Source organism: Anoplolepis gracilipes, chromosome 7 (assembly GCF_047496725.1).
Source record: "Anoplolepis gracilipes chromosome 7, ASM4749672v1, whole genome shotgun sequence".
Lineage (NCBI taxonomy): Eukaryota > Metazoa > Arthropoda > Insecta > Hymenoptera > Formicidae > Anoplolepis > Anoplolepis gracilipes.
In genome coordinates this window covers 610,689-633,208 of record NC_132976.1, presented here as the reverse complement: position 1 = coordinate 633,208, position 22,520 = coordinate 610,689, and the positions used below count along the sequence as shown (strand labels likewise).

Sequence of the window (22,520 nt, the reverse complement as noted above, 5' to 3'; positions counted from 1 at the left end):
GGAAAAATTGTACTTTTGAGATACGTCAGGGCTTTCTCCGCAGCAGATCTTTCCCAAGCCCTGTGAGCATTAGCAGGGAGGCCGAAATATTCTTTTGGCGGATCAGTATCGTTCAAACTCTCGAGTGATTTTATTGGATCGCCATCGGTTATCTTTAACACGTCTCCCAGCTTCCGGTGACCATCGAAAATATCTCTGGACCACGTCTCGCGTATCATCGAGCGCAAAGCTCTTGCATCGTAGTCATCTTGAAGTCGACCACCATAAATCGCAACGTCGAGTAAACCTCTGCCAATTTGCCAGTCTCCTTTTTTCGCAAATATTATACGTATATATAATATATAATATATATAGCAGGATGTTATAATAATCAGAGTTGGGAAAGTTACTTTATAAAAAGCAACTTGTTATCGTTACAATTTTCGTTACTTTTTTTCCATACAGTACGAACTATACATAAAAATTTTTTTAATACAAGATGAAATTTTTACACTAAACACTCAAAATTTTTCAACATTATTTTACATTAAAGTAATCAAAATGATATAATTTTTTGACAGTGATATAGCTATTGATATAAAGGGTGTAATAATTTTGATAATAATAAATTATTTTAAATAAGAGAAACTTTTGAAAAAAAAATGTAAACAAGCTTTCTTAAACACTTTTACATTCTGTAAAAATGTAAAAATGAAATAATTTTCTTATCGTTTTTCTTAGTTTACTTTTTAATAGATTTGTAAATATGGTTAAAATCGCTTTCTTCGCGTCTCTTTAATTTTTTTTATTTTAAAATTCCAACACGATACGATAATTTTCATAACATTGAATTCCTGACTAATCATTGAATTATTTATTACACTTGAATGTTTTTTTTTTTTTTTTTACAAAGTAGACAGATACTAGAAAGAGATGCCAGCAGTTTCTATGTGATCTGCGTTTCAATACTGCATATGTGCACACGTATCTTATGTTACATGTACCGTATAAAATGCGCTCATATGCATGAAACAAAAAATAATCTATGGTTTTTATTTGAAAATTATATTGAAAAGATATTTAATATATTCAAGTATATTTGAAAAAAATCCCAGACCGCACAAAGAGGTAAAAAGACATCTTAAAGATATTTAAAAGACAATAAGTTGTGTTTTAAGCATTTTTTCAAGATACGTGCTGTCTGGAAAGTAACGTTAAAGGTAACTGTTAATTTCGTTATGGAAGAATGTAACAAAGTTACTTTTTCCGTTACAAACAAAATTTGTTACCGAAAAAACGGTAACGACGTTACAAGTAACGCGTTACTTCCCAACCATTATTAATAACGTACATGTATTTATGTTTATACACATATATTGTCGGGAGAAGCGATAAGAGAAGTTCTGTACCTTGTTGCGATTGTTTTTCCTTTGCCATTTCTTTGATCACTAATTCATAGGCTGCCTCGAGATCCGATTCGTTCCATTCGTATGATCTAATCCAGCCCTGAGGAACGAAATTTCGTCGCTCTTGGAGAGTAGCGTGTAACCAGGAGAGCATTAATACGGGGGCTGCGATTTCATCGTTACGTTGCGATTGCCAAAGCTGCTGAAGCGACTTTCTCATGTTCCTCTTTACGCCTTCGGGAGGCTCGTATGCCAGTTTCAGACAAAGTCCCGCTAAACCCGGATAGAAACCGGAGCACTCCTCGGTGGTTAGCCAGATTCTTGTGGAAGGATTTTTGTTTGCGGTACACATGGGTGAACGTAACAGACTTTCCAATCGCGGTAACCAATTTAGAGCGAGCTGTAAGTTGCTCAGCAATATCCAGCTACCTTTTCTGCGAAATAATGACACAAATAAAGATTTAAAAAAGATACGTTAGTGATATTTTAAGTGAGATTTTTTTTCTTCTTGTTTCGATTTTTCAATAATTAATTTTTCTTAAATTCTAGCAAAGTACATGGCGATGCTTTATAAAATTTTACCTGCACGCGGCTTCTAATGCCGATTCGGCTTGAGTAACGTGTCCTTGACCCAGGGAAACCTCAGTAAATCCGGCAGAAGCATATTTCGCAGCGAGCACACTGAGCTCGGGACCAGGGTCAGTCCCCGGTGATAAAAGTAATAGCACAGGATATGATCTTTCTTTTTCTTGAGCGATTGTATTTAATGTCCATACAGGTGGAGCTAAATCCTTTACACCTTTCAAAATAATTGGCAAATTCAAAAAAATCGCAAAGAAAATTTATTATAAAATATAAAAGTGGAACGTATAAAGACGTAATAACCGAGAATTTGCCTAAATATCTGCACGATAGAATAAAAGAGAGAGACAGATGCTTAATAGCTAGGTTCAGGTGTGGAAACGAATAAAAAAAAAGTCAGCATGAGAGTTGTAAAATATGTGAGAAAGAAGAAGAGAGCTTAGAGCATGTAATAAGGAGATGTCAGGCGACAAGAAGTGTCAGTTGGAATATACAGTTGGAGAGCTGCTAAATGAGGATGGTAGAGGAATAGAGGTGATGAGAAGAATAGAGAGAGAAAGAAAAAATAGGAAAGAAGAAGGTTAAAGGAAAGTAAAGTGGGAAGAGTTAAATTCAGAAATTCAGTTGGGACTGTGCATTTTGTTTTTGATCTTGATTTTAACTTTGGACTTAAAAATTTTTAAATTTCAAATTTTGAAGTTTTGATTTTAAATTTTAAGTAAGTTAATTTAATTTAATTTGAAGGCTTGGATTTTCGAATTTTTGAGTTTAATGTTTTGAAGTTCAAAGATGTGAATTTTTGGCTTTTCCAATTTGCATTTTGCATTTTGGAATTTTGATTTTAAATTGAGAATTCGAATTTTAATTTTAATTTTAAATGTAATATTAATATTAATTTTAAGTTTAATTTAAGTTTAATTGTAATTTTTTATTTTAATTTGGATTTTGATTTTAACTTAAAATTCTGGATAAAAATAAATGGACAGGTTTCTTTTTTCAAGGAATTAGGGATTATATAGTTTATGTGTGTATATGTTTGTGTATATATAGATATGTATATTTATATTTATATATATATTATATATATATATATATATATATATATATATATATATATATATATATTATATTTTCTATATTTTTATGGAGTTATTTAGTTCATTTCAGTTTAGTTTATTTTATTTTATGGAATATATTGTTGGATTATATTTGATAGAATTAGTAAACGTACTCATATATGGTTTATAGAATTCAAGATATGAAATGGTTATATGTAAATACGTAAAATATGTAAGCTGGAAGCCATCCCAAGCCGAAAGACAAGAATTAAGAATAAATAAATAATAATGAAAATATAAAATGTAAAAGTACAATATATCAAATAAAATCTTTCATAAATAAATAATGATTTATTGCACAAAGACAATTACAATTACGTTCATCCGTAAAGTAAAAACAAAGAGAATTTTTTTTTATATTGTACTCAAAATTGTCCAAATAATCCAATTTTATATTTGTTTTGCTTAAATTCATCAAATTATCATTCAAATATTAAAAACTTTAAAATTTAATTAATGTTAAACTAACAAGACACTTACCTAATTGTTTCGCAGCAAATTTGGAAAGAGCGGTATGTAAATAATCAGGCCGAAGCGCTTTCACGACTAAAACTTTCTGCAAAGCGTTAAGTTCGCCATCCGCATAAATATTAGAAATATCCTTCAGCCAGGAAGATTTGATCTTGACAGCGACCTTTATAAAAAAAGGATAATATAATGGCAAATATCAGATCAAAATTTCTGATTTTTCCAAAATTATTGCAAAAATAATATATTATTAGATGAAAATTATATTCTATATTTCTAAATTTACGTCGGGTAGAGAAGATCCTAAGGCTTGCACAGCCTCACGTCGTTCGTCCGGTATCCATTCGGGTAATTCAAAATCCGAATTATCGTTATTGATTGCACCGTTATCGAGCAAAAGATTTCTCTCGACATCCGGTACTGGATTTAACGACAGTGCCATGTGCAAGGCTAGAGGAAGTCTGTGCTTCCTGTAGATTGCTTTCGCGCAATGATGGAACGTCAATATGATTAGTCTAAAAGATGACAATTATTATAGAACAATTAATTAATTAATTATACAACAGTTTTATATAAAAATCATGGGGATAAATATGTACATACCGTTTCTCGACTCGATTCTGCGATTCCCTTTTTTCTCTCTCTTGACCTGCGCTGTCATCCCGTACTGCTTTCAAGCAGATGTCCGTATAAACTTCCGTGGAAACGATATATAAAGAGCTGAGAAATGTCAATCCTTTAATAGTGTCGTACACCTTGGCGGCAAATTGCGCGTACTTTTCGTGATCTTTTGCCCGTCTAAAGAAAGAAACAAGAGTGAAAAATATCATCTTTTATACTGAAATCAATATCAATGTTCGTAGTCTAATTTTAATCAAGTTATCAAAGTACCTTGAAACTTCATTTAAGCTTTGTCTGCTTTCCTCGAGGGCGACCGCTATTTCTTTCGCCTTGGATTGCGTCGCCTCTAGCGTAGACAAGAGTCCTCCTTCTTCTTGAGATTCTTGCAAAAGATCTTGGCCCCTGGCTGTAGCCAATTGACTCAATACATCCAGCCTGGCCGCATCTCGTTCTCCTGACAATTTTTCCTCCCTTTCCAAAGCTTCTCTTCTTTGCACCTCAAGCTCCGGTGTTTCGTTTAATAAAAGCTTACAAAGGTATAATATTGATTATCGTTTGAATAAAAATCAAAGCGCCAATTCAAAATTATTGTATTGGCCTATCTATTTTCAGGGGTGGGAAGTAACGCGTTACTATTTTCTTTCTGTAACTATAACGGTAACGTAGTTAGATTTTTTTTAGTAGCGACAACGAATTTAACAGTTACTTTTTATATTATGGAATCTATTTATGACATATTACATTTTTTATTTTCGTATATTCAATCTTCAATTATCAACAGGTATTCATATTATAAATTTAAAATTATTATATTAAAGGTTTTAAACCAAATTATGAGAATACAACAAATATATCGCGTATTTGACTATAGTTATAAATTTAATGCAAACTAAAATTTTCTCATTCATACTTTGAGTGACTTTGAAAATTTTTTCTTTATTATTTATTTATGATTTTACAAATTTAAAATAAAAAATTTTATTGATATTTAATTAATATTTTAATTATTAATTTTTTAATAAAATATAATACAAAAGTATATTTTTTATTGAATTTTTAATCTTGTTTTAACATTAAAAAAGTAATGAAAAAAATAAGGAATAGTTAGATTTTAAGTAACGATAACGATAACTAGTTTCATTTGATAATTAGTAACGAATAAAGGTAACTAGTTACTATTTTGACTTGGTTTTACAAAATTTAAAATAAAAAATTTTAAAAAATGTATTAATATTTTAATTATTAATTTTTTTAGTAAAATACAATACAAAAGTATATTTTTTATTTAATTTTTATAATCTTGTTTTAACATTAAAAAAGTAACTTTCTCATCCCTCTCTATTTTCGCATACCTTTTCAACGAATCTCTCCGCCAGGCTTTTCATACCAGTGCCAAGTGTGATCTCGCACAACACAGCATCGGCTTCCTTCGGAATATCTTCCAATCTGTCTTTTCTCGTGGCTAGGAAGAGCTGGAAGCCCTGCTGAGCCGACAAGACGCGATCGCCCAATCTAAGTGGCCTTCGGCGAAGAACGGGCAACAATATTGAGGGAAACTCGACCAATTCCTCGACCAGGAGAGGTTTTCCGAAACGCACAGCAAGTTCGAGAGCCGTGAAAAATTTGGAATTTTCAGGCTGAGTGACTTCGAGTCTGGAGCCAATGTTACGTTTGATCCAGGATACAGCTACTCCCGAAGGATCGAGGAAAATAGGCACCAATGGTCCTTTCAACACACGAGAGGCTGCGACCAAGCTACTCGTATCTGCTGGTAAATCCTGTGCTCTCCATAACAATCTCTCACGTTCGGTTGCTACGAATGTGATTGCTGATTTCTCCCAATTACTATCTCTCGCGGGATTCTGCACAGATTATTAAATTATAATTTTCAAGAGTCTATTATTAAACATTTTTATAAGCAATCGTTAATTAACTCCTTGCGCGTAAAAATTCAACGTGCACTAATTTTCAAGATAATTATGTAAGTATGTATACGATATTTCTTTTTTTTTTTTTTTTTTTTTTTTTTTGCACCGATTAGATACAAGCGAAAATTTAAATTAATTGGACCTGATATACGAGTAGAGCCGCCGCATTAGCCGCTTCGACATCCAGTTTTTCCTTTCTAGCGGTCAGTTCCTGCAGTTGAGTTTGCCAGTCACGATGTTCTGTATCGAGTTTCTGCAAGAGAGCTCGAGCCGTCGAGAGACTGGCTTCGGTGGATTCTGTCCGTAATTGCAGTTCAGCTGCGCCCCTCGTGTGCTCGGCCAGCTCTTTTTGAAGCTGTGCCACACGACTTTCCACCGTGTTTAATCCTGTTGCCAATTTTCCCAATTGCGCCTCAGCCTCTGCCAGTCGTCTTGAATAATACAAGAGATCACGTTACGAATCTAAATGATTGAAATTATTTAATCAACCAGAAGGGAAGATTAAATTGTAAAAAAAAAAAATACAACTACAAGACACAGAGAAAGTAGTAACGAGAAGGTAAATATCGAAAAAAAAAAAAAATAAAAAAATATTTTCATTTAAAAATTAAAGCAAGATTTTCTCGTCTCGTACTCGGCCAATTGTCGTTGTTCTCGTTCCAGTGGAGCAACTTGCTCCAATATCTGACCATATTGAAGATTAGCGAGAACCCAAGCGGCCAGTGGAGCCGCCGCCACCGATGCTCTCTTTGCTGTTTTCTCCTCGAAGCTCTCCGGACGTTCCTTTATTAGTTTAGCGACCGCTTCTAAACTGGAGGGCGTACTGCGTCTCGCGTCCCAATTTCTGTGCGTTACGAAGAAAAGGAAGAAACAACATTACCCCCGTTAAATGTGGTAACCATGAGGTAGACACAGAGAACTAAGTAGATTTAAATTGGATCGATTTTCGAAAGATTTAAATCGCTCACCTGATTTCATCTTTGATACCCCGCTTTGCGAGAAAAGTCTTCATGCTGTTCCAGGACGTGTCCTTTATGCCCATTAGACGAAGAACACCCTCGAGTACGTCCCTCACTGGCGCCGGTGGTGCTCTCAATGAACGAACTTCGGCTAAGGCGTCGGCACTTATACCGGCCACTGCCTGAGCAGCTTGTGCCACCAGAGGCTCGACTTTTCCCAATTCCTTCTCTATATCCGCCTAAATGTAAAGAAAAGATGAGGAAAAACATCACACGCGGATGTGGAGCCTATTTTCGAATGCGCTTTCAATACCTTACGCAACGCAAGCTCAGCACTCTCGCGTTCCGTGTTGGCCTTCAAGTTTGTCATCTCTCCTCTTTGAGTAGTCGCGCCTCTCATCGTAGCAGTGATTTGCTCGAGAGCAGCGTTGGCTCTTCCTTTTTCCACCTTGAGTTCCCAATAATGCGTGTTTTTTTATTATTTTTTTTTTTTTACATTATTATAAAATAAAATATGCATTAGTCAAGATTAAGTTATGTATGAACCTCAAGTTCCTGGCGCTGTCTGGATACTTCGTCTTCCAACTTGGCTATCTGTTCGCCGGCCTCCCTTAGCTTTCCGATACCGGCTTCAAGAGATTGGAGCTTCTCCTCTACCTCCTTGCTCCACGTGTCGCGGAGATGTCTCCAGGTGTGCACTAGAGCGAGAAATCTCGCCGGCGCTCTCTGATGGCGGGGTGCCTGTAGATGAGCGCCGATCATGACCTTTGCGCCGCTCGGTAGCTCCTCGAGTTCGTCCAGCTGTAAAGTGCCCTCCTGGATGGCAAATTTAATTAGCGAGCTCTCGCGAGACCACCATTCGCCGAGACTAGATCCGAGCAGCGCGCAATGTCGGAGACCCAAGTGTAATAATAGCGACGATTCAATTTCTTCCGAATCTAGGATTATCGCTATCCGCAGATATTTTCGCAGACCTACGAAATATTATCAATCGTTGAACACCATGGGAAATAAATTATTTCAGGGTTGGGAAGTAATGCCGTTACCGTTACCGTTACTATTTTTTTTTCTCTGTAACTGTAACGGTAACGTAGTTGCATTTTTTTAGTAACGGTGACGAATTTAACAGTTACTTTTATCGGTACTTTTTATATACGAAACCTATTTATGACATATTAAGTATATTTTCCATTTTCGTATATTCAATCTTCAATTATCAACAGATATTTATATTATAAATTTAAAATTATTATATTAAAGATTTTAAACCAAATTATGAAAATACAAAAAATATATCGTATATTTGACTATATTTATAAATTTAATGCAAACCAAAATTTTTTTATTAATACTTTGAGTGTTTTAAAATTTTTTTCCTTATTATTTATGGTTTTACAAATTTAAAAAAATGTATTGATATTTTATTAATATTTTAATTATTAATTTTTTTAATAAAATATATTACAAAAGTATATTTTTTACTTAAGTTTTAATCTTGTTTTAACATTAAAAAAGTAAGGAATAGTTAGATTTTAAGTAACGAATAACGGTAACTAGTTACTTTTTAAAAGTAACTTTCCCATCCCTGGAAATAATGTATAATATACGGATAATGCAATGTTAAAAAACGAGAATGTTTAAAAAGTAAAATTATGAATTTTTAAAGAGGAAAAAATAATATATTGCTGTATATTTTTTTTTCTTCGGATAATTTTTTGAAATATATATATTTAAAAAAAACGTACGATGATATAAATAGTGCTCTAATGTTCCTTGAAAGTCTTCTCGCCGGGCCAGATCGGCTAGAGGTGCGACTAGCGAGTCAAGCTCTTCCGTTGTGAAGAGCCCTGGAATTTCGCTTCTGGATACCATAGCGCTTATTAGGATGGCTAAGGTTTCTTCCCTGGCGTGGCATTCCTCCAACAAGAGCAAAGTCGGCTGACTCTCGATACCGGCAGCTTGCACGGCGCTCTTTATCGCCGCTTTACCGCGTTCTGCAAGTATAAATATGACAAAGTTACGAGTGTAAAGATATAGATACTATGCTTTTTTTGCATAAGTTTTAATTTATTTACCAGGTCCTGAATCGATCAATCGAAGAGAAGAGAAGGTCGCGACTAGTTTGACAGCTGACCGCCTGCCCGCTCCCGGTCGTCCAACGAGTATCATACCGCGAAAATCACACCCTACAGCCCAACTCAATTCTATCATTTAAAACATTTGACATTATTATTACGTGAAATAAGAGTCCTTTAAAACCTGATTTAATTAGATTTAATTTACCAGCTATAGTTTCCAAAAGGTAGGATGAAATCGGTGCCTGCACCGGTTGACCTTCTCTGTCGCATCTGGCTGCTGCATTGATTACCTCTTCTCGCCATTGTTCTTCGCTCAAAGGATAAAGCCCTGAGTTTGCACTTTTCCACACGTATACATCACTGTTAAACTCTTTTACCTCGGAGTCTTTTGAAATTAATAAATGTTCCCACCGTGTCAACGCCTCGGGCGTTAATCTAGACAAATAAATATAATAAAGTTGAAATTAATTTGCAGAAAAAACAAATTATGAATAAAACACTTTAATAAATCTATTATATTGATAAAACTTTAACTTTTTTTTATCTCTTACAAATTATATATATATTTAAATATAATATTATTTATTCTTAATCCTTGCCTTTCGGCTTAGAATGGCTGCCAACTTACATATTTTACATATAACTTACATGTTTTACATTTCATATCTTGAATTCTATAAACCATATATGAATACGCTTACTAATTATACCAAATATAATGCAAAATATATTTCATAGAATAAAATAAATTAAGTGAAATGACCTAAATAACTCCATAAAAATATAGAAAATATAATAAATATAATATATATATATATATATATATATATATATACATATAAATAAACATCTAAATATAAATATAAATATCTATATATACAAACATATACATACATAACTATATAATCTATAATTCCCTGAAAAAAAACCTGTCCATCTCTTTTTTACTCAGAATTTTAAGTTAAAATCAAAATCAAAATTACAATTAAATTTAAATTAAACTTAAAATTAAAATTAAAATTAATATCACATTTAAAATTAAAATTAAAATTCGAATACTCAATTCAAAATCAAAATTCCAAATTCTAAATTCCAAAATGCAAAATGCAAATTCGAAAAGCCAAAAATTCGCAACTTTAAAGTTCAACATTCCCGCTGCAGACTTTCAAGATTCAAACTTCAAAACATTAAATTCAAAAATTTGAAAATCCAACTCTTTAAATTAAATTAAATTAACTTACTTAAAATTTTAAATTCAAATTTTCAAAATTTAAAAGTTGAAAAATTTATAATATTGTTAATAATGTAATAAATATTTTATCATATTATTATTTATTAATATATTATAATTTTACGGAAATACCTCGCGCAAAATAATCGTTTTCCAATGTCCAACAAATAACGAGTGATATCCGCTTCGATTTCGGGCATTGGATAATACTTTAAGCGACTCGCCCACGAAACGATATCTTTAAGAGTCCAGTTGAGAAAAGATTTCTGAGTAGACGCAAATCGAAAAGCATCCAAGATATTAGGTTTTATTCGAGCGATCCAAGATTCTGCCATAACATAATCTATCTGCTTTAATGAGGTTCTCAAATGAAGTTCCAGAATGGCTGCGACATCTTTTTGGCTGGGATATCTAATTGATAGATTAATAAATATTTTTTAAATATACGAATTAAAAAAAGAGAAAGATTTTAAAAATTTTTTAAAATAAATTTCCTTTTCTTCTATTTCTTTTTAAATTAAGTTATAATTTATGTAATAATAAATTATTTAAAATCAATATACCTACTTTTTATATGAGAAAATTACTTACTCCAGATAGTAAGTTGCAAATAAGGCTTCGAGTCTCGGATGCAATCGTGTAGATTCATCGGCAGTGCATATGATCGTTAAGGATATTTTGGAAAATTCGAGATCTTCCTCGAGGAATCCTTCCTCTTGAAGCAATTCTCTCACCAATTCCTACAAATATATAATTCATTTTTTATTGAGTTGTAATTCTTTTCCTTAACTTTAACTTTCTCTTATATAAATTACTATTTAAAAAAAATTCACATTATTTACAAATTTAAGATTTATATTAAATTAAGAATACACTTTAAAACAATACTTTATTTTATATATTATACGTGATGTTAAAGAACTGTTATTTATTACAAACGACTATATAAATATTTTTTAAATATACGAATTAAAAAAAAGAGAAAGATAGAAATTTTTTAAAATAAATTTCTTTTTCTTCTATTTTTTTTTTTTTTTTCAAATTAAGTTATAAATCACGTAATAATAAATTATTTAAAATCTTTGAGAGATTCTAGGAGTTTACAAATTTTTAAATTATTTTATATTTAACTTTACGCACAAAGAAGTATAGATTTCTTTCAATTTATTTTAATTTACGTACTTTTTAAAGAACTGTTATTATTTATTAGAAACGACTATGTAATTCAAGATTTATTTGATTAGATTGATTTATAATTTTATTAGATTGAAAATGAAGAGATTCTGGATTATGGTACCTGTAAATTTTTGGCGGCGAGATGCATATCTTCCAAGATAAGAAGCACTCGAGATCCACTTCTCGGCTTGTACATTCTACCCTGCGACGAGGAATCCAGACGCAAGCAAGCTTTTTTCAAACGAGTCACAAAGTCCTCAGAACCGTAGAGCGAAGAGCCTCTCACCACGACCGTCGTATCGTGATTTTTCATTTTCGACAACGCAACATCGATTAAAGTTTTTTTACCACAAGCTTCGGGTCCACGAATCATAAGTGGATGACCGTCTTCTATCCACGGCAAAATACCTGCTAATCCTTTTCTGATGCGATCTATGTTGAAAATATGAAAAAATATAATGTACATTCTTTCCTAAAAGTTTTACTCTTAAAATCTTAATGGATGAATTTAAGATATAATGACCTGAAATCAAGACAGGCCCATAATCAGTGTCGATAGATTCGTAAGCGTCGCTAAAAGGTACGAGTCGATCGGTTTCGCGATCGTAGAGAACGGTACTTGGCTTTTGCGGATCGGGACACCTGAAGGATATTTTTACAAGTGAAGTGACAGCTCAGCTGACTTGTTAGTCCGTTGCTTCGAGAATTTGACAAAAATTAGAGTTGGCAAATTTTTCGAATCACTCACCAGCCATCGGTCAACCCGTAAATGAATTTCGCTAAATTGTCTCTGGATTGTACATCATTCACTTGGCCGCATAATGAAAGCAGAAGAGCTTGAGTAGTCTGACTGAATGTCTGAGCTTTACGGAGATGACACAACGCAGCGGTCATCAGACCGGACGCAGACGAGTCTCCGATATTTATTTTCAGAGTCTCGTCGATGGACGAGCATAAATGGGCATTCGCCATCTCCGCAGCTATTGACGAGAGTCGCTCTAAACGCCATGGCGCCAGGAGGGATGTCGATTTTGTAAATCCAAGATGCAAAACGCCCAATCGCGAAACCGTAGCCGGACTGGCATCGGCGAGCTTGTGGGTCTCGAAGATAAACCTGTTTTTACAAACACGTACATGACAAGTACAATAAGCGAGTATATAATTGAACGTAGAATCAGGGATGGGAAAGTTACTATTAAAAAGTAACTAAGTATTGTAATTATCGTTATCGTTATCGTTACTTTTTTCCTGACTTTTTTAATGTTAAAACAAGATTAAAAATTCAATAAAAATATATACTTTTGTAACATATTTTATTAAAAAAATTCATAATTAAAGTTTTAATAAAATATCAATAAATTTTTTAAATTTGTAAAACCATAAAAATAATAAGGAAAAAATTTTTAAATATTCAAAGTATAAATAAAAAAATTTTGGTTTGCATTAAATTTAAAAATATATATAGTCAAATACACGATATATTTTTTGTATTTTCATAATTTGGTTTAAAACCTTTAATATAATAATTTTAAATTTATAATATGAAATGTCTGTTGATAATTGAAGATTGAATATACGAAAATGGAAAATATAACATGTCATAAATAGGTTCCATATATAAAAAGTAACTGTTAAATTCGTTACCGTTACTAAAAAAATGTAACCACGTTACAGTTACAGAAAAAAAATAGTAACACAGCTATCACTTTGTTACCAAAAAAAAAAAAAAAAAAAAAAAAAAAAAAAAAAAGTAATTGTAACGACGTTACAAGTACTCCCCATAAACCCTGTATAGAATTTATAATTATTTATAGAATATATTATTATTTATTATAATTTATTATCATTAAATGTAACGTAATGTCATTTATATTATTTATTATTTATTATCAAGCACTTAGTATATTAGTAAGCAATTTATCAAGCTTAAACATTTGATATTTGACGGTGAATCTTATCACATTTAATTATTATCCAACATAAAATAATTAATACAATTATTCGATTAATGTTAAGTCATATTTGTACCTTGTACCACTGCCGAGTTTAACTCCTATTCCATTAGGCAACGTTAATAATCGATTATCGTCAAGGGCTGAATTTAGCGCCTCCGCCCATTCGGGTTCCACATCGCCGTTGAAGATGATCCAGGTCGCGGAATTTCCAGCGGACGTTACCGCACTCGATAAAACACCCTCTTTCCATTCTCTGTACAAAATAACGTATAATTTTTTTCGGCCATTTAATTGGTCGATTATATTCAAAGCTGATAAAGTATTTTTCTCTACTATATTTTACCTCGTCCGCGGATTTACGTGTCCCAATAATATGCTCTTGGGTATCGCGCCAGGATAAACGACGATCTGTTGCACGGGTTCGCCAATCTTCGCCATTGCCTCGGCTAAGCACGTTCTGATTGACGTTTTTCCGCTACCTGGTGGACCAACTATGACAACGCCGGTTCTACTTTTTAACAGATCGTTCAGTTGAACGCATCTGTTGGCGATCTCTTTCGTCAATCCTCGAGTCTCACAAATCTTCAACAACGCGACGATTAAATTTTCGCTTTCTGCAGAAACGGGTAAAGAAGAATTAGTCTTGGGAAAGAGATCGTCCAACAATGCCAGGAACTTTGTCGTATCTGTTTGCGTCAGCTTTGGAAGAGTCGACGCCCTAATCGAGATGAGAAGCCTGTTAAAAATAGAAAAGACAGTTTTCTTTAACAAATCAACATAATTTTATCAATAATATAAATATTATCATTGATCCTTAATCTTTCGATTACGATTTTTCAACAAGCTGGTGAAAAGTTTCAAGTGCTAGAACATCAGGCGGTGATAGTGTACGTACGTCAATATGACATAAATATTAAAAATTAATTGATCAAAGATCAAGAGATTAATCTTTCTCATGTTTATATTTAATAAAAATATCACAATTTTTTTTCTAATCTCACGTATTTGAAAAAAGTTTTAAACATATACCTGGTGGTCTCATCTACACCGGCAATCGGATATAAAGCATCGAGCACGGATTTCAGTGCCCTGAGTCCCCAATCGTAATGCGATTGCTCCGATAGCATAGTCCCGGCAATTTCAAGAGCCTCTACAAGTCGTTTGCCGAGAGTAGTGGCTTCTAAGAAACCGGCGCACTCCAGCAGAGTTCTGACAATGTCCAACTTGTCCGGATGCGCCATGCTGATAGGTCTGAAGAGTCGCGCCAATGAATCGGGCAGTTTGCGCCTGCCACCATACTCACTTCCGGCTGGATTCATCGTAATAAAGATGCAGCAGTGAGGATCCAACGTGATCTTTTGATCGCCCAACAGAATCTCGGGAGAACCGTTTCGAAGCGCCTCTTGAAGCGGCCTCACCAACATCGCTACCGCGCTTAGTGTATCCTCTTCGAGACGATTGAACTCATCGAAACAGCCCCAGGCACCCGCTTGTGCCAGACCTCCCAAGATACGCTTCATGCTGCCAGTATCCATTCCTACAGGTCAGATATTACGACAATTCGGTATATTTCTATCAGGGATGGGAAAGTTACTTTTGAAAAGTAACTAGTTATCCTTATCGTTACCAAAAAAAAAAAAAAAAAAAAGTAACTGTAACGGTAACGACGTTACAAGTAACGCGTTACTTCCCAACCCTGATTTCTACCACATGTCAAAATGTTTTTAAGACGTAGAATTTTTTCATCAGTGATTAAACGACCCAATCACAACTATTCCTCCGAAGAATGGCATGACTGTGATTGGTTAGTCTTAGAACTACGGATGTTATTAAACCCGATTAAGGGTGACGTGTAAACGTCGTCACTGACGTCAACGATAAAAATCAAAGAGAAGCTGTTTACCTTCATCGCAATTGAAAACGAGCACCAGTCTACCCAAGACGGACGCTAACGCTTTCACACTCTCAGTCTTTCCGGTTCCAGCTGGACCAGTCGGACTTCCGCCTAATCCAAGCTTCATAGCTTGCATGAGGGCCAAGAAACATTTCTCTGTCAAGGGAGTTCTCACCAAGCCGATAGACACCCCTTGGTACTCGAAGCGATAGGGTAACTCTGCACCGGCACATCGCACCACATACGCACCTTGATTCTTTAAAACATACGAGATTATGAGCGATAATTATTAAATATTATATGGAATGCTCTTTATCTGGAAATATAATTGGCGGGAAAAATTTAGATGATTATTCTTGAATTTAATATAAAATATAACATATCGCTCTATCGCGTATGATTCTCATTATCAAGACATTATCCATGTGATAATAGAGAGACTCACCTTTCTGTAACTCCTCAATTGTTTGTACCACATCCAGTCGGCGTTCTCGCCGGTTGCTACAATTCTCGACAATGTCCTGGCCACTTGTAGATGATGAACGGTATCCAACAGAAGGCCACGTGCTTTCAGCGCGGTCAATTTGTCACCGGCGTCCTCCAATCCTCTGTATCTCGCTCTCTGCGTTTCCAAAAATTCAACAAGCTTCTGCAAAGCCGCGCGACCCTCTTTCAAGGCGCGTTCGCAACGCTCGGTAAATTCTATTCTCTCGGAAAGCAGCAAAATCTGCGTAGGATAAACGGATGGATCAGGCATCGAGTCGTTCAAACACTTCTCTAAACTTTGAGAGAGAGCCTTTTTCATTCCATTCTCGAGATTATTCAGCCATCGTGGTAGAGGTTCAGTGAGATCGATAGCCTCTGATAATTTTAACATTTCTCCCTCGGGCGAGACAATCGCCGTTAACGTATTGTTTTCCTTCACTACTGAACCCACGCCGTGATACAACTTTGGCAAATGAGCTTCCAAACCTCGTCCGCTGCCTGATACAAGCTCCAAAAGATCCTCGTCGCTGAGAAAATATAATCTCGGATACGCTGCACGTTTTTCCTGTTTCATTTCAAAATTTTACGTCGTATTATAACATAAATGATATATAAAAAAGAGAAAAAAATATTATTTTTTCATCGAATTTTACCTCTAAAAATTCATCCAGACTCTTTTGACATCGATCTAGCAGGTCTTTCAAATTTATTAAAGCTGGTAGAGAAAGTCGTCTCAAGGACGGTACTCGGGGATCTCGAGATACCTCTCCCATAAGATATCTGAAAGTTTATAAAGATACAAATTAATATCTAATATATTGTATATATTATTTATATTTATTACTCTTCAAGCATACAAGCCAGGAAGGGGACTTGGTTTACAAAAAAAAAAACCTATATATTCATCCGTCCATCATACTTACATTCTTTTACAAACAAATATCACCTACCTTCTACCTCTGTTCAAACGATATATACAATTAATTAATACTTAAATTATAATAATTAAGTAGCTAGAATAAATATATAAATAATCTAATCTAATCTCATTTCTAAAGTAATCACACAGTCACATTTACAATCTCCTAGTCACCGTCCTTTTCTTTTCTTAATTCTTTTTCTTTTTCTTAATTCTTTTTCCATACCTTTTTCAAAATTTTACCTTTCCTCCCATCCAATTCATCACTAAATATTCTTGCTAATTAATATCTAATATATAAATATCAGTGTTGGGAGGTAACGCATTAGGTTTTAAAACCCGTAACGTCGTTACGTTTTTCTAGTAACTATAATGGTAAGGCTGTTACAAATTTTTGTTTGTAATGAAAAAAGGAACTTTGTTACATTTTTCGATAACGAGTAACGAACGTAGTAGTTTTAGCGTTACTTTCTAGACAGCACATGTCTTTAAAAGACAACTTGAAGACGTCTTATTGTCTTTTAAATATCTTTAAAATGTCTATTGACCTTTCTGTGCAGTCTGAAATTTTTTTCAAATATACTTGAATATACTATACATTTTTCAAATAAAGAAACATAGATATTTTTTGTTTCATGCATATGCGCGCATTTTATATAGTACATGTAACATATACTGTAGACATACATGTCTGCACATATGCGCTAATTGGAACTTTGAGATTGATAAAAGTGTTGAAATGCAATATCGCATAGAAATTACTGGAATATCTTTCTAGTATTTTTCTACTTTGTAAAAAAATTATTAAATTTATATTATTAAATATTTAAGTAGGCAGATAATTTAATGATTAGTCAAGAATTTGACATTATGAAAATTATCGTATTGTGTTGGAATTTTAAAATAAAAAAAATTAAAGAGACGTGAAGAAAGCGATTTTGACTATATTTACCAATCTATTGAAAGTACTAAGAACTAACAATAAGAAAATTATTTCATTTACATTTACAGAATCTAAGTGTTTAAGAAAGCTTGTCTACAATTTTGTTCAAAAAGTTTCTCTTATTTAAAATAATTTATTATCAAAATTATTACATACTTTATATCAATAGCGATATCACTATCAAAATTATATCATTTTGATTACTTTAATGTAAAATAATGTTTAAAAATTTATACTGTTTAGCGTAAATTTTTTATTTAATTTCATTCTTGTATTAAATGATTTGATGTTGTATTAAAAAAATTTGCATGCAAAGATTGCATTGTATGTACAAAAAAAGTAACGAAAATTGTAACGATTAGTTACTTTTTGGAAAAAAAGAACGGTAACGAGTTAGTTTTATAAATTAGCTTTTCCAACTCTGATAAATATAATATACAGACAAGATAGGAGAAAATGATTATAAATGGAAATTATTATAAACCTAAATTCTTTATCAGCCCTCGACCATCTTCCGGAGTCACTTGGGGCCGCTCCACTTCCATACACCGGATCCAGGTAAATCCATTTTCTCTGGACAGTGCTGAGAACCTTAATTCTTTCCTCGAGCTCTGACAGAGCCGTTTCGCAGTGTGCAACTCTGGATGCGAATCTCTCGTGTCCCGATGTGCCTTTTGCTCCTTCCAGTAGGAGTCTCAATTCCTCTGTTTTAAGAATTCGATTTGAAGTAAAATGAGACAACGTCGTATAATCAACAATCGATGTAAATAAGCGTAGGTACCTATTTTTGCTAACAGACTGCCGTAATCTCCGACTAGTAGAATCGTCATGTTTTTGCTGTCGGTCGATTCTTGCAACGGAAGTGACGCCGTGTTTTCCCAAATCTCCAGATCCATTAACGCTTGTCGAATTCCGCTCTCTGCGACTGCTCGTTTCGTTATTTCCTGAAAATGAAGAAAAAAAAAAAAACATCATAATTCATGCGACAAAAATTTGAGAGAATTAATTATGGTTTGGAAATATGTATATAATATAAATAATACAATAAATTGATTGGTACTTGTAATATTCAAAATTCAATATTTTCTGATATTGCAATTAGACAATAACATATTTCCATTAAATTAACATTACAAGTTCTCACCTTCACTTGATTCTCATTATCTTTCAGCGCCTTTGAACAAGCAAGCAAATCACCTAAAGTGATGTCTCGTGGATTTTCGACCTTCAAGCCTAGCACAGGAATTAATTCGGTCCAGTGCTCGTTGGCAATCTCGTCTCCCCGAAGCAGCTGGATTGACTCGATCGTAGATCTGACTTCATTAATCTTTTTACCAACGAAGGTGTCGATCTCCAAATTGTCCTGCAAGCGAATCTTATTCTCCCAAGAATCGAGCCAATCGTGGAGTCTTGGTAATCTTCTCCTGGCCACAGCCCACTCTTCGGTTGCTTGATTCTTCAGTTCCTCCAAAAACTCAGATTGAAACCTGTTTATTATATTTAACGTGCCATCTTAATTTATTTAGTTGATTATTATATTAGAAAGGAATGATTAAAAAATTATCCTTTTAATACAATAAATTAAAAAAAAAATAAATAATAATTTTCTGAACTTTACAAGTGTATTGTTATCAATTTTGAATAATCTTTTATTGTAAAATAAAAGATTATTCAACCTGTAATTTGACTCCTCGACCTCCAATTCACGTTCAAATTGCGATAAATTAATCTCATCGTCTTCCAGAACACTTTCGAAATCGAGAGCTATTCTTTTGCAATCCGCTTTCAAAGAATCCATTTGGGCATTTAAATTTAGCCAACGTTCCTTCATCGACATAAGCCAATCGAGGGTGAGATTTTCCGATCTTGTGGACCACTTAGCCTGCCATCTCTCTCTTTCGTCTCTCAATGCTATCGCTTTATGGCGAAGATTAACTTTAGCATCTTCCAGTAGACGCGCCATAACAGCCTTATGCTTTTCCAAACGATCCCCCAGCTCTTGCCAAGCAGCGTGAGCGGCATTAACGCCTGTAAATGTCAAAAAAAAAAAAAAAAAAAAAAAAACAAGATTTATGTCTCAATTTATGTCTCGATTTAGGGTAAAGGTGCCAATTATGAGAGACTTTTTTTTAAAAGCTTATATTTTCTTTAATTGTAATTTTTAACTCAAAAACTTTATGTGGTTTTATAGCTGGTACATTCAAGTTTTACCACTAAAAAGCATTAATAGCTCAAATGTGTATTTTATTTGCTACAATGATTTTTCTTGGGCTTGAAGAATTCGTTTGTTTTGAAAAAGATATCCTAATATGAGATAATTAGGTTTTCTAATATGAGACGGTCTTATATTAGGAGATTAAATGCAGAAAAACACAATTAAAAACCGTATCATTAATTTTTATTACATAAATGTAACATTACAGGTACTTTCTATTATTAATTAAATGATTAAGTGATATAGAGAACTACAGAACAGAAAACAAAAGCTTTACTTTTTGGTACCAAAAAAAAAAATTATAAAATATTTTTAGGATATTTTTTATATCTTGTGTATATCTATAAAAGTCTATGAAATTAAAATAACATATCATAGAGATTCAAATAAAAATTTATCTTTCTAATAAAGAGCGCACAAAAATATATTGCAATATTAACGTTTTTAATATATATTTCAAAAGACCAACAAAAAATAAGTCTTGCTTTTGGCATAAAAAAATTATATCTTTCAAATATTTTTTACATCATGCGTCTATAAAATTAGAATAACATATCTTAGAGATTTAAATAATAATTTATCATCCCAACAAAGAGCACACAAAAAAGGTATTAATAATTAACGTTTTAAATATTTCAAAATAAAAAATAGAAAAAAATAGAAATTTACATTTTTGATAATTCATTATCTTACTTGTGGGAGAAAAGTCGGGAGAAAATATGAGGTATCTCATATTAGAAACTATATAAATCATATATATATATATATATATATATATATGATAAAGTTGCGCGTACAAGAATCCAAAGTAATGATCAAACAAACACCGAGATATAATTGTTGCATTTGACGTTAATAATATAATAAAAATGAATATCAAGCTATTGCTATATTAAATTATGTTGTTTACATCTCTTGCCACAGTTATCTATTATCAACATGAAATAGTAACATTTATAAAGAAAAGTGATTGCGTTTGTAAAATAATTGGAGTATCTCATATTAGGAACCTCTCTCATAATAGGCTACCCCCTTTTCTCTATTTATAAAGGATCAATAAAGGATCAATTTCCATAAAATAGAAAAAAATGTCATCAAAGTATGATTTGGAAAAGTTTACCCTCGAGCTTCTCGCTGGTCCACGCGGCCATAACTTTGGCGAGAACAGCGACGACTTCCATTTCTTTAGCGATACCTGCCGATTGTTGCTCGATACGCGAATGGGCTTCGTGAGCTAATCCGACTTCCTCTATATCGCGCGGTCTACGTTCGAGTTCCTTGGACGCGAAGGACAGGAAATCGACGATAGCCATTAAACGCGAGGATGCTTCCACCCTTAAGTCGGAACACAGACGTTCCCAATAATGACGAGATGCAGTCTCCAAATCGTTCCTCGTTGTCGCCGTGTCGATGCATATGCACGAAATTTTAACGTCGCAGCCTCTTAATTTTCCAACCTGCGTCAGCGAAAATTTACCGTAACATATACGATATTGTTTAATCGAACATTTAACCAACATCAATTATAAAGTGCAAGTATTTAATAAAGATAAAGTGGAAAAAGCTCTTAAACATTTTAAACAAGTAAAATAGCAAGAGACACTTATCAGCCAAAAATATTAAAATAAAAAATGCCCTGATTTCTAATATTGTTGTTTTTTTTTAAACCCCTTGAAATATCTATAAAATTTACCTCTTGAGCCCATTGCTTGGCCTCTTTGAACGCTTTCGCCCATTCTTGAGGAGGTTTTCCTTTCAGTCTACCAATAAATAGATAAAATAAAATAATATATAATATATGCTGAAATCAGTATTGCGATAGATTATTTGAAAATTTAGCTTACCGTTCGCCAATATCGATATTGGCTGGCGTTGCTAGACTTAGCCATTTCATCCTGTACAATTCGAGCGTAGCCAGAGCAATTTCTACTTGCTTGTAAACGCCGCTAAAGAGATACGCGTTTTTCGCCACCAAATCGCCAAAGTGTGCATCTGCGACGTCTCCGACGCCCCGAAAGTTCATCGGAATGGAAAGTGATCGACGTATACCGGAATATAACTTTGCGCGAATGTCTTCGAGCGGCGGTCTCCATTGTAAGAGTCCGTCCCGGAAAATCAGCTCTACTCGGATCTCGGACAGTTTCTTCGACAAGGATGGTAAAGCATTTCTGAACGCAAAATGGACAATATATTTTTTATAAAAGCATCCCATTATTCAATTATATATATTAAATCAATATTTAATTATATATTAAAATAAATAATTGATTAATTCAATAAAAATTAAATGTATTATTATACTTTATAAATAAATAAATATCAGGGTTGGGAAGTAACGCGTTACCTGTAACGTCGTTACCGTTGCAGTTACTTTTCTTCGGAAAAAGTAACTTTGTTACATTCTTTGATAACGAGTAATGAAATTAGTTATCTTTATCGTTACTTTCCAGACAGCATATCTTGAAAAAAATGCTTAAAACACAACTTATTGTCTTTTAAGTATCTTTAAGATGTCTTTTCATCTTTCTGTGCAGTCTGGGATTTTTTTCAAATATACTTAAA

The 22,520-nt window shown here is 33.4% G+C and overlaps 1 protein-coding gene across 1 annotated transcript in view; it reads right to left on the bottom strand.

Moving 5' to 3' along the window:
- Positions 1 to 22,520, bottom strand: part of Btv (dynein cytoplasmic heavy chain beethoven) — a 32,530-nt gene that overhangs the window by 3,007 nt on the left and 7,003 nt on the right. Inside the window, exons 10-43 of the mRNA XM_072896257.1 lie at positions 21,803 to 22,126; positions 21,652 to 21,718; positions 21,079 to 21,415; positions 19,420 to 19,771; positions 18,888 to 19,230; positions 18,525 to 18,687; positions 18,228 to 18,447; positions 16,535 to 16,661; positions 15,841 to 16,446; positions 15,405 to 15,651; positions 14,531 to 15,038; positions 13,845 to 14,237; positions 13,575 to 13,754; positions 12,295 to 12,660; positions 12,070 to 12,188; positions 11,668 to 11,978; positions 10,962 to 11,110; positions 10,503 to 10,781; positions 9,345 to 9,574; positions 9,137 to 9,265; positions 8,807 to 9,055; positions 7,608 to 8,035; positions 7,375 to 7,509; positions 7,071 to 7,300; positions 6,737 to 6,946; positions 6,245 to 6,533; positions 5,527 to 6,036; positions 4,445 to 4,701; positions 4,157 to 4,351; positions 3,840 to 4,068; positions 3,566 to 3,719; positions 1,968 to 2,184; positions 1,389 to 1,819; positions 14 to 307 (exon numbers count right to left, since the gene is read on the bottom strand). Coding sequence (XP_072752358.1) covers positions 14 to 307; positions 1,389 to 1,819; positions 1,968 to 2,184; positions 3,566 to 3,719; positions 3,840 to 4,068; positions 4,157 to 4,351; positions 4,445 to 4,701; positions 5,527 to 6,036; positions 6,245 to 6,533; positions 6,737 to 6,946; positions 7,071 to 7,300; positions 7,375 to 7,509; positions 7,608 to 8,035; positions 8,807 to 9,055; positions 9,137 to 9,265; positions 9,345 to 9,574; positions 10,503 to 10,781; positions 10,962 to 11,110; positions 11,668 to 11,978; positions 12,070 to 12,188; positions 12,295 to 12,660; positions 13,575 to 13,754; positions 13,845 to 14,237; positions 14,531 to 15,038; positions 15,405 to 15,651; positions 15,841 to 16,446; positions 16,535 to 16,661; positions 18,228 to 18,447; positions 18,525 to 18,687; positions 18,888 to 19,230; positions 19,420 to 19,771; positions 21,079 to 21,415; positions 21,652 to 21,718; positions 21,803 to 22,126 — 9,278 coding nt within the window. The remainder of the gene's footprint in view (positions 1 to 13; positions 308 to 1,388; positions 1,820 to 1,967; positions 2,185 to 3,565; positions 3,720 to 3,839; positions 4,069 to 4,156; positions 4,352 to 4,444; positions 4,702 to 5,526; positions 6,037 to 6,244; positions 6,534 to 6,736; positions 6,947 to 7,070; positions 7,301 to 7,374; positions 7,510 to 7,607; positions 8,036 to 8,806; positions 9,056 to 9,136; positions 9,266 to 9,344; positions 9,575 to 10,502; positions 10,782 to 10,961; positions 11,111 to 11,667; positions 11,979 to 12,069; positions 12,189 to 12,294; positions 12,661 to 13,574; positions 13,755 to 13,844; positions 14,238 to 14,530; positions 15,039 to 15,404; positions 15,652 to 15,840; positions 16,447 to 16,534; positions 16,662 to 18,227; positions 18,448 to 18,524; positions 18,688 to 18,887; positions 19,231 to 19,419; positions 19,772 to 21,078; positions 21,416 to 21,651; positions 21,719 to 21,802; positions 22,127 to 22,520) is intronic.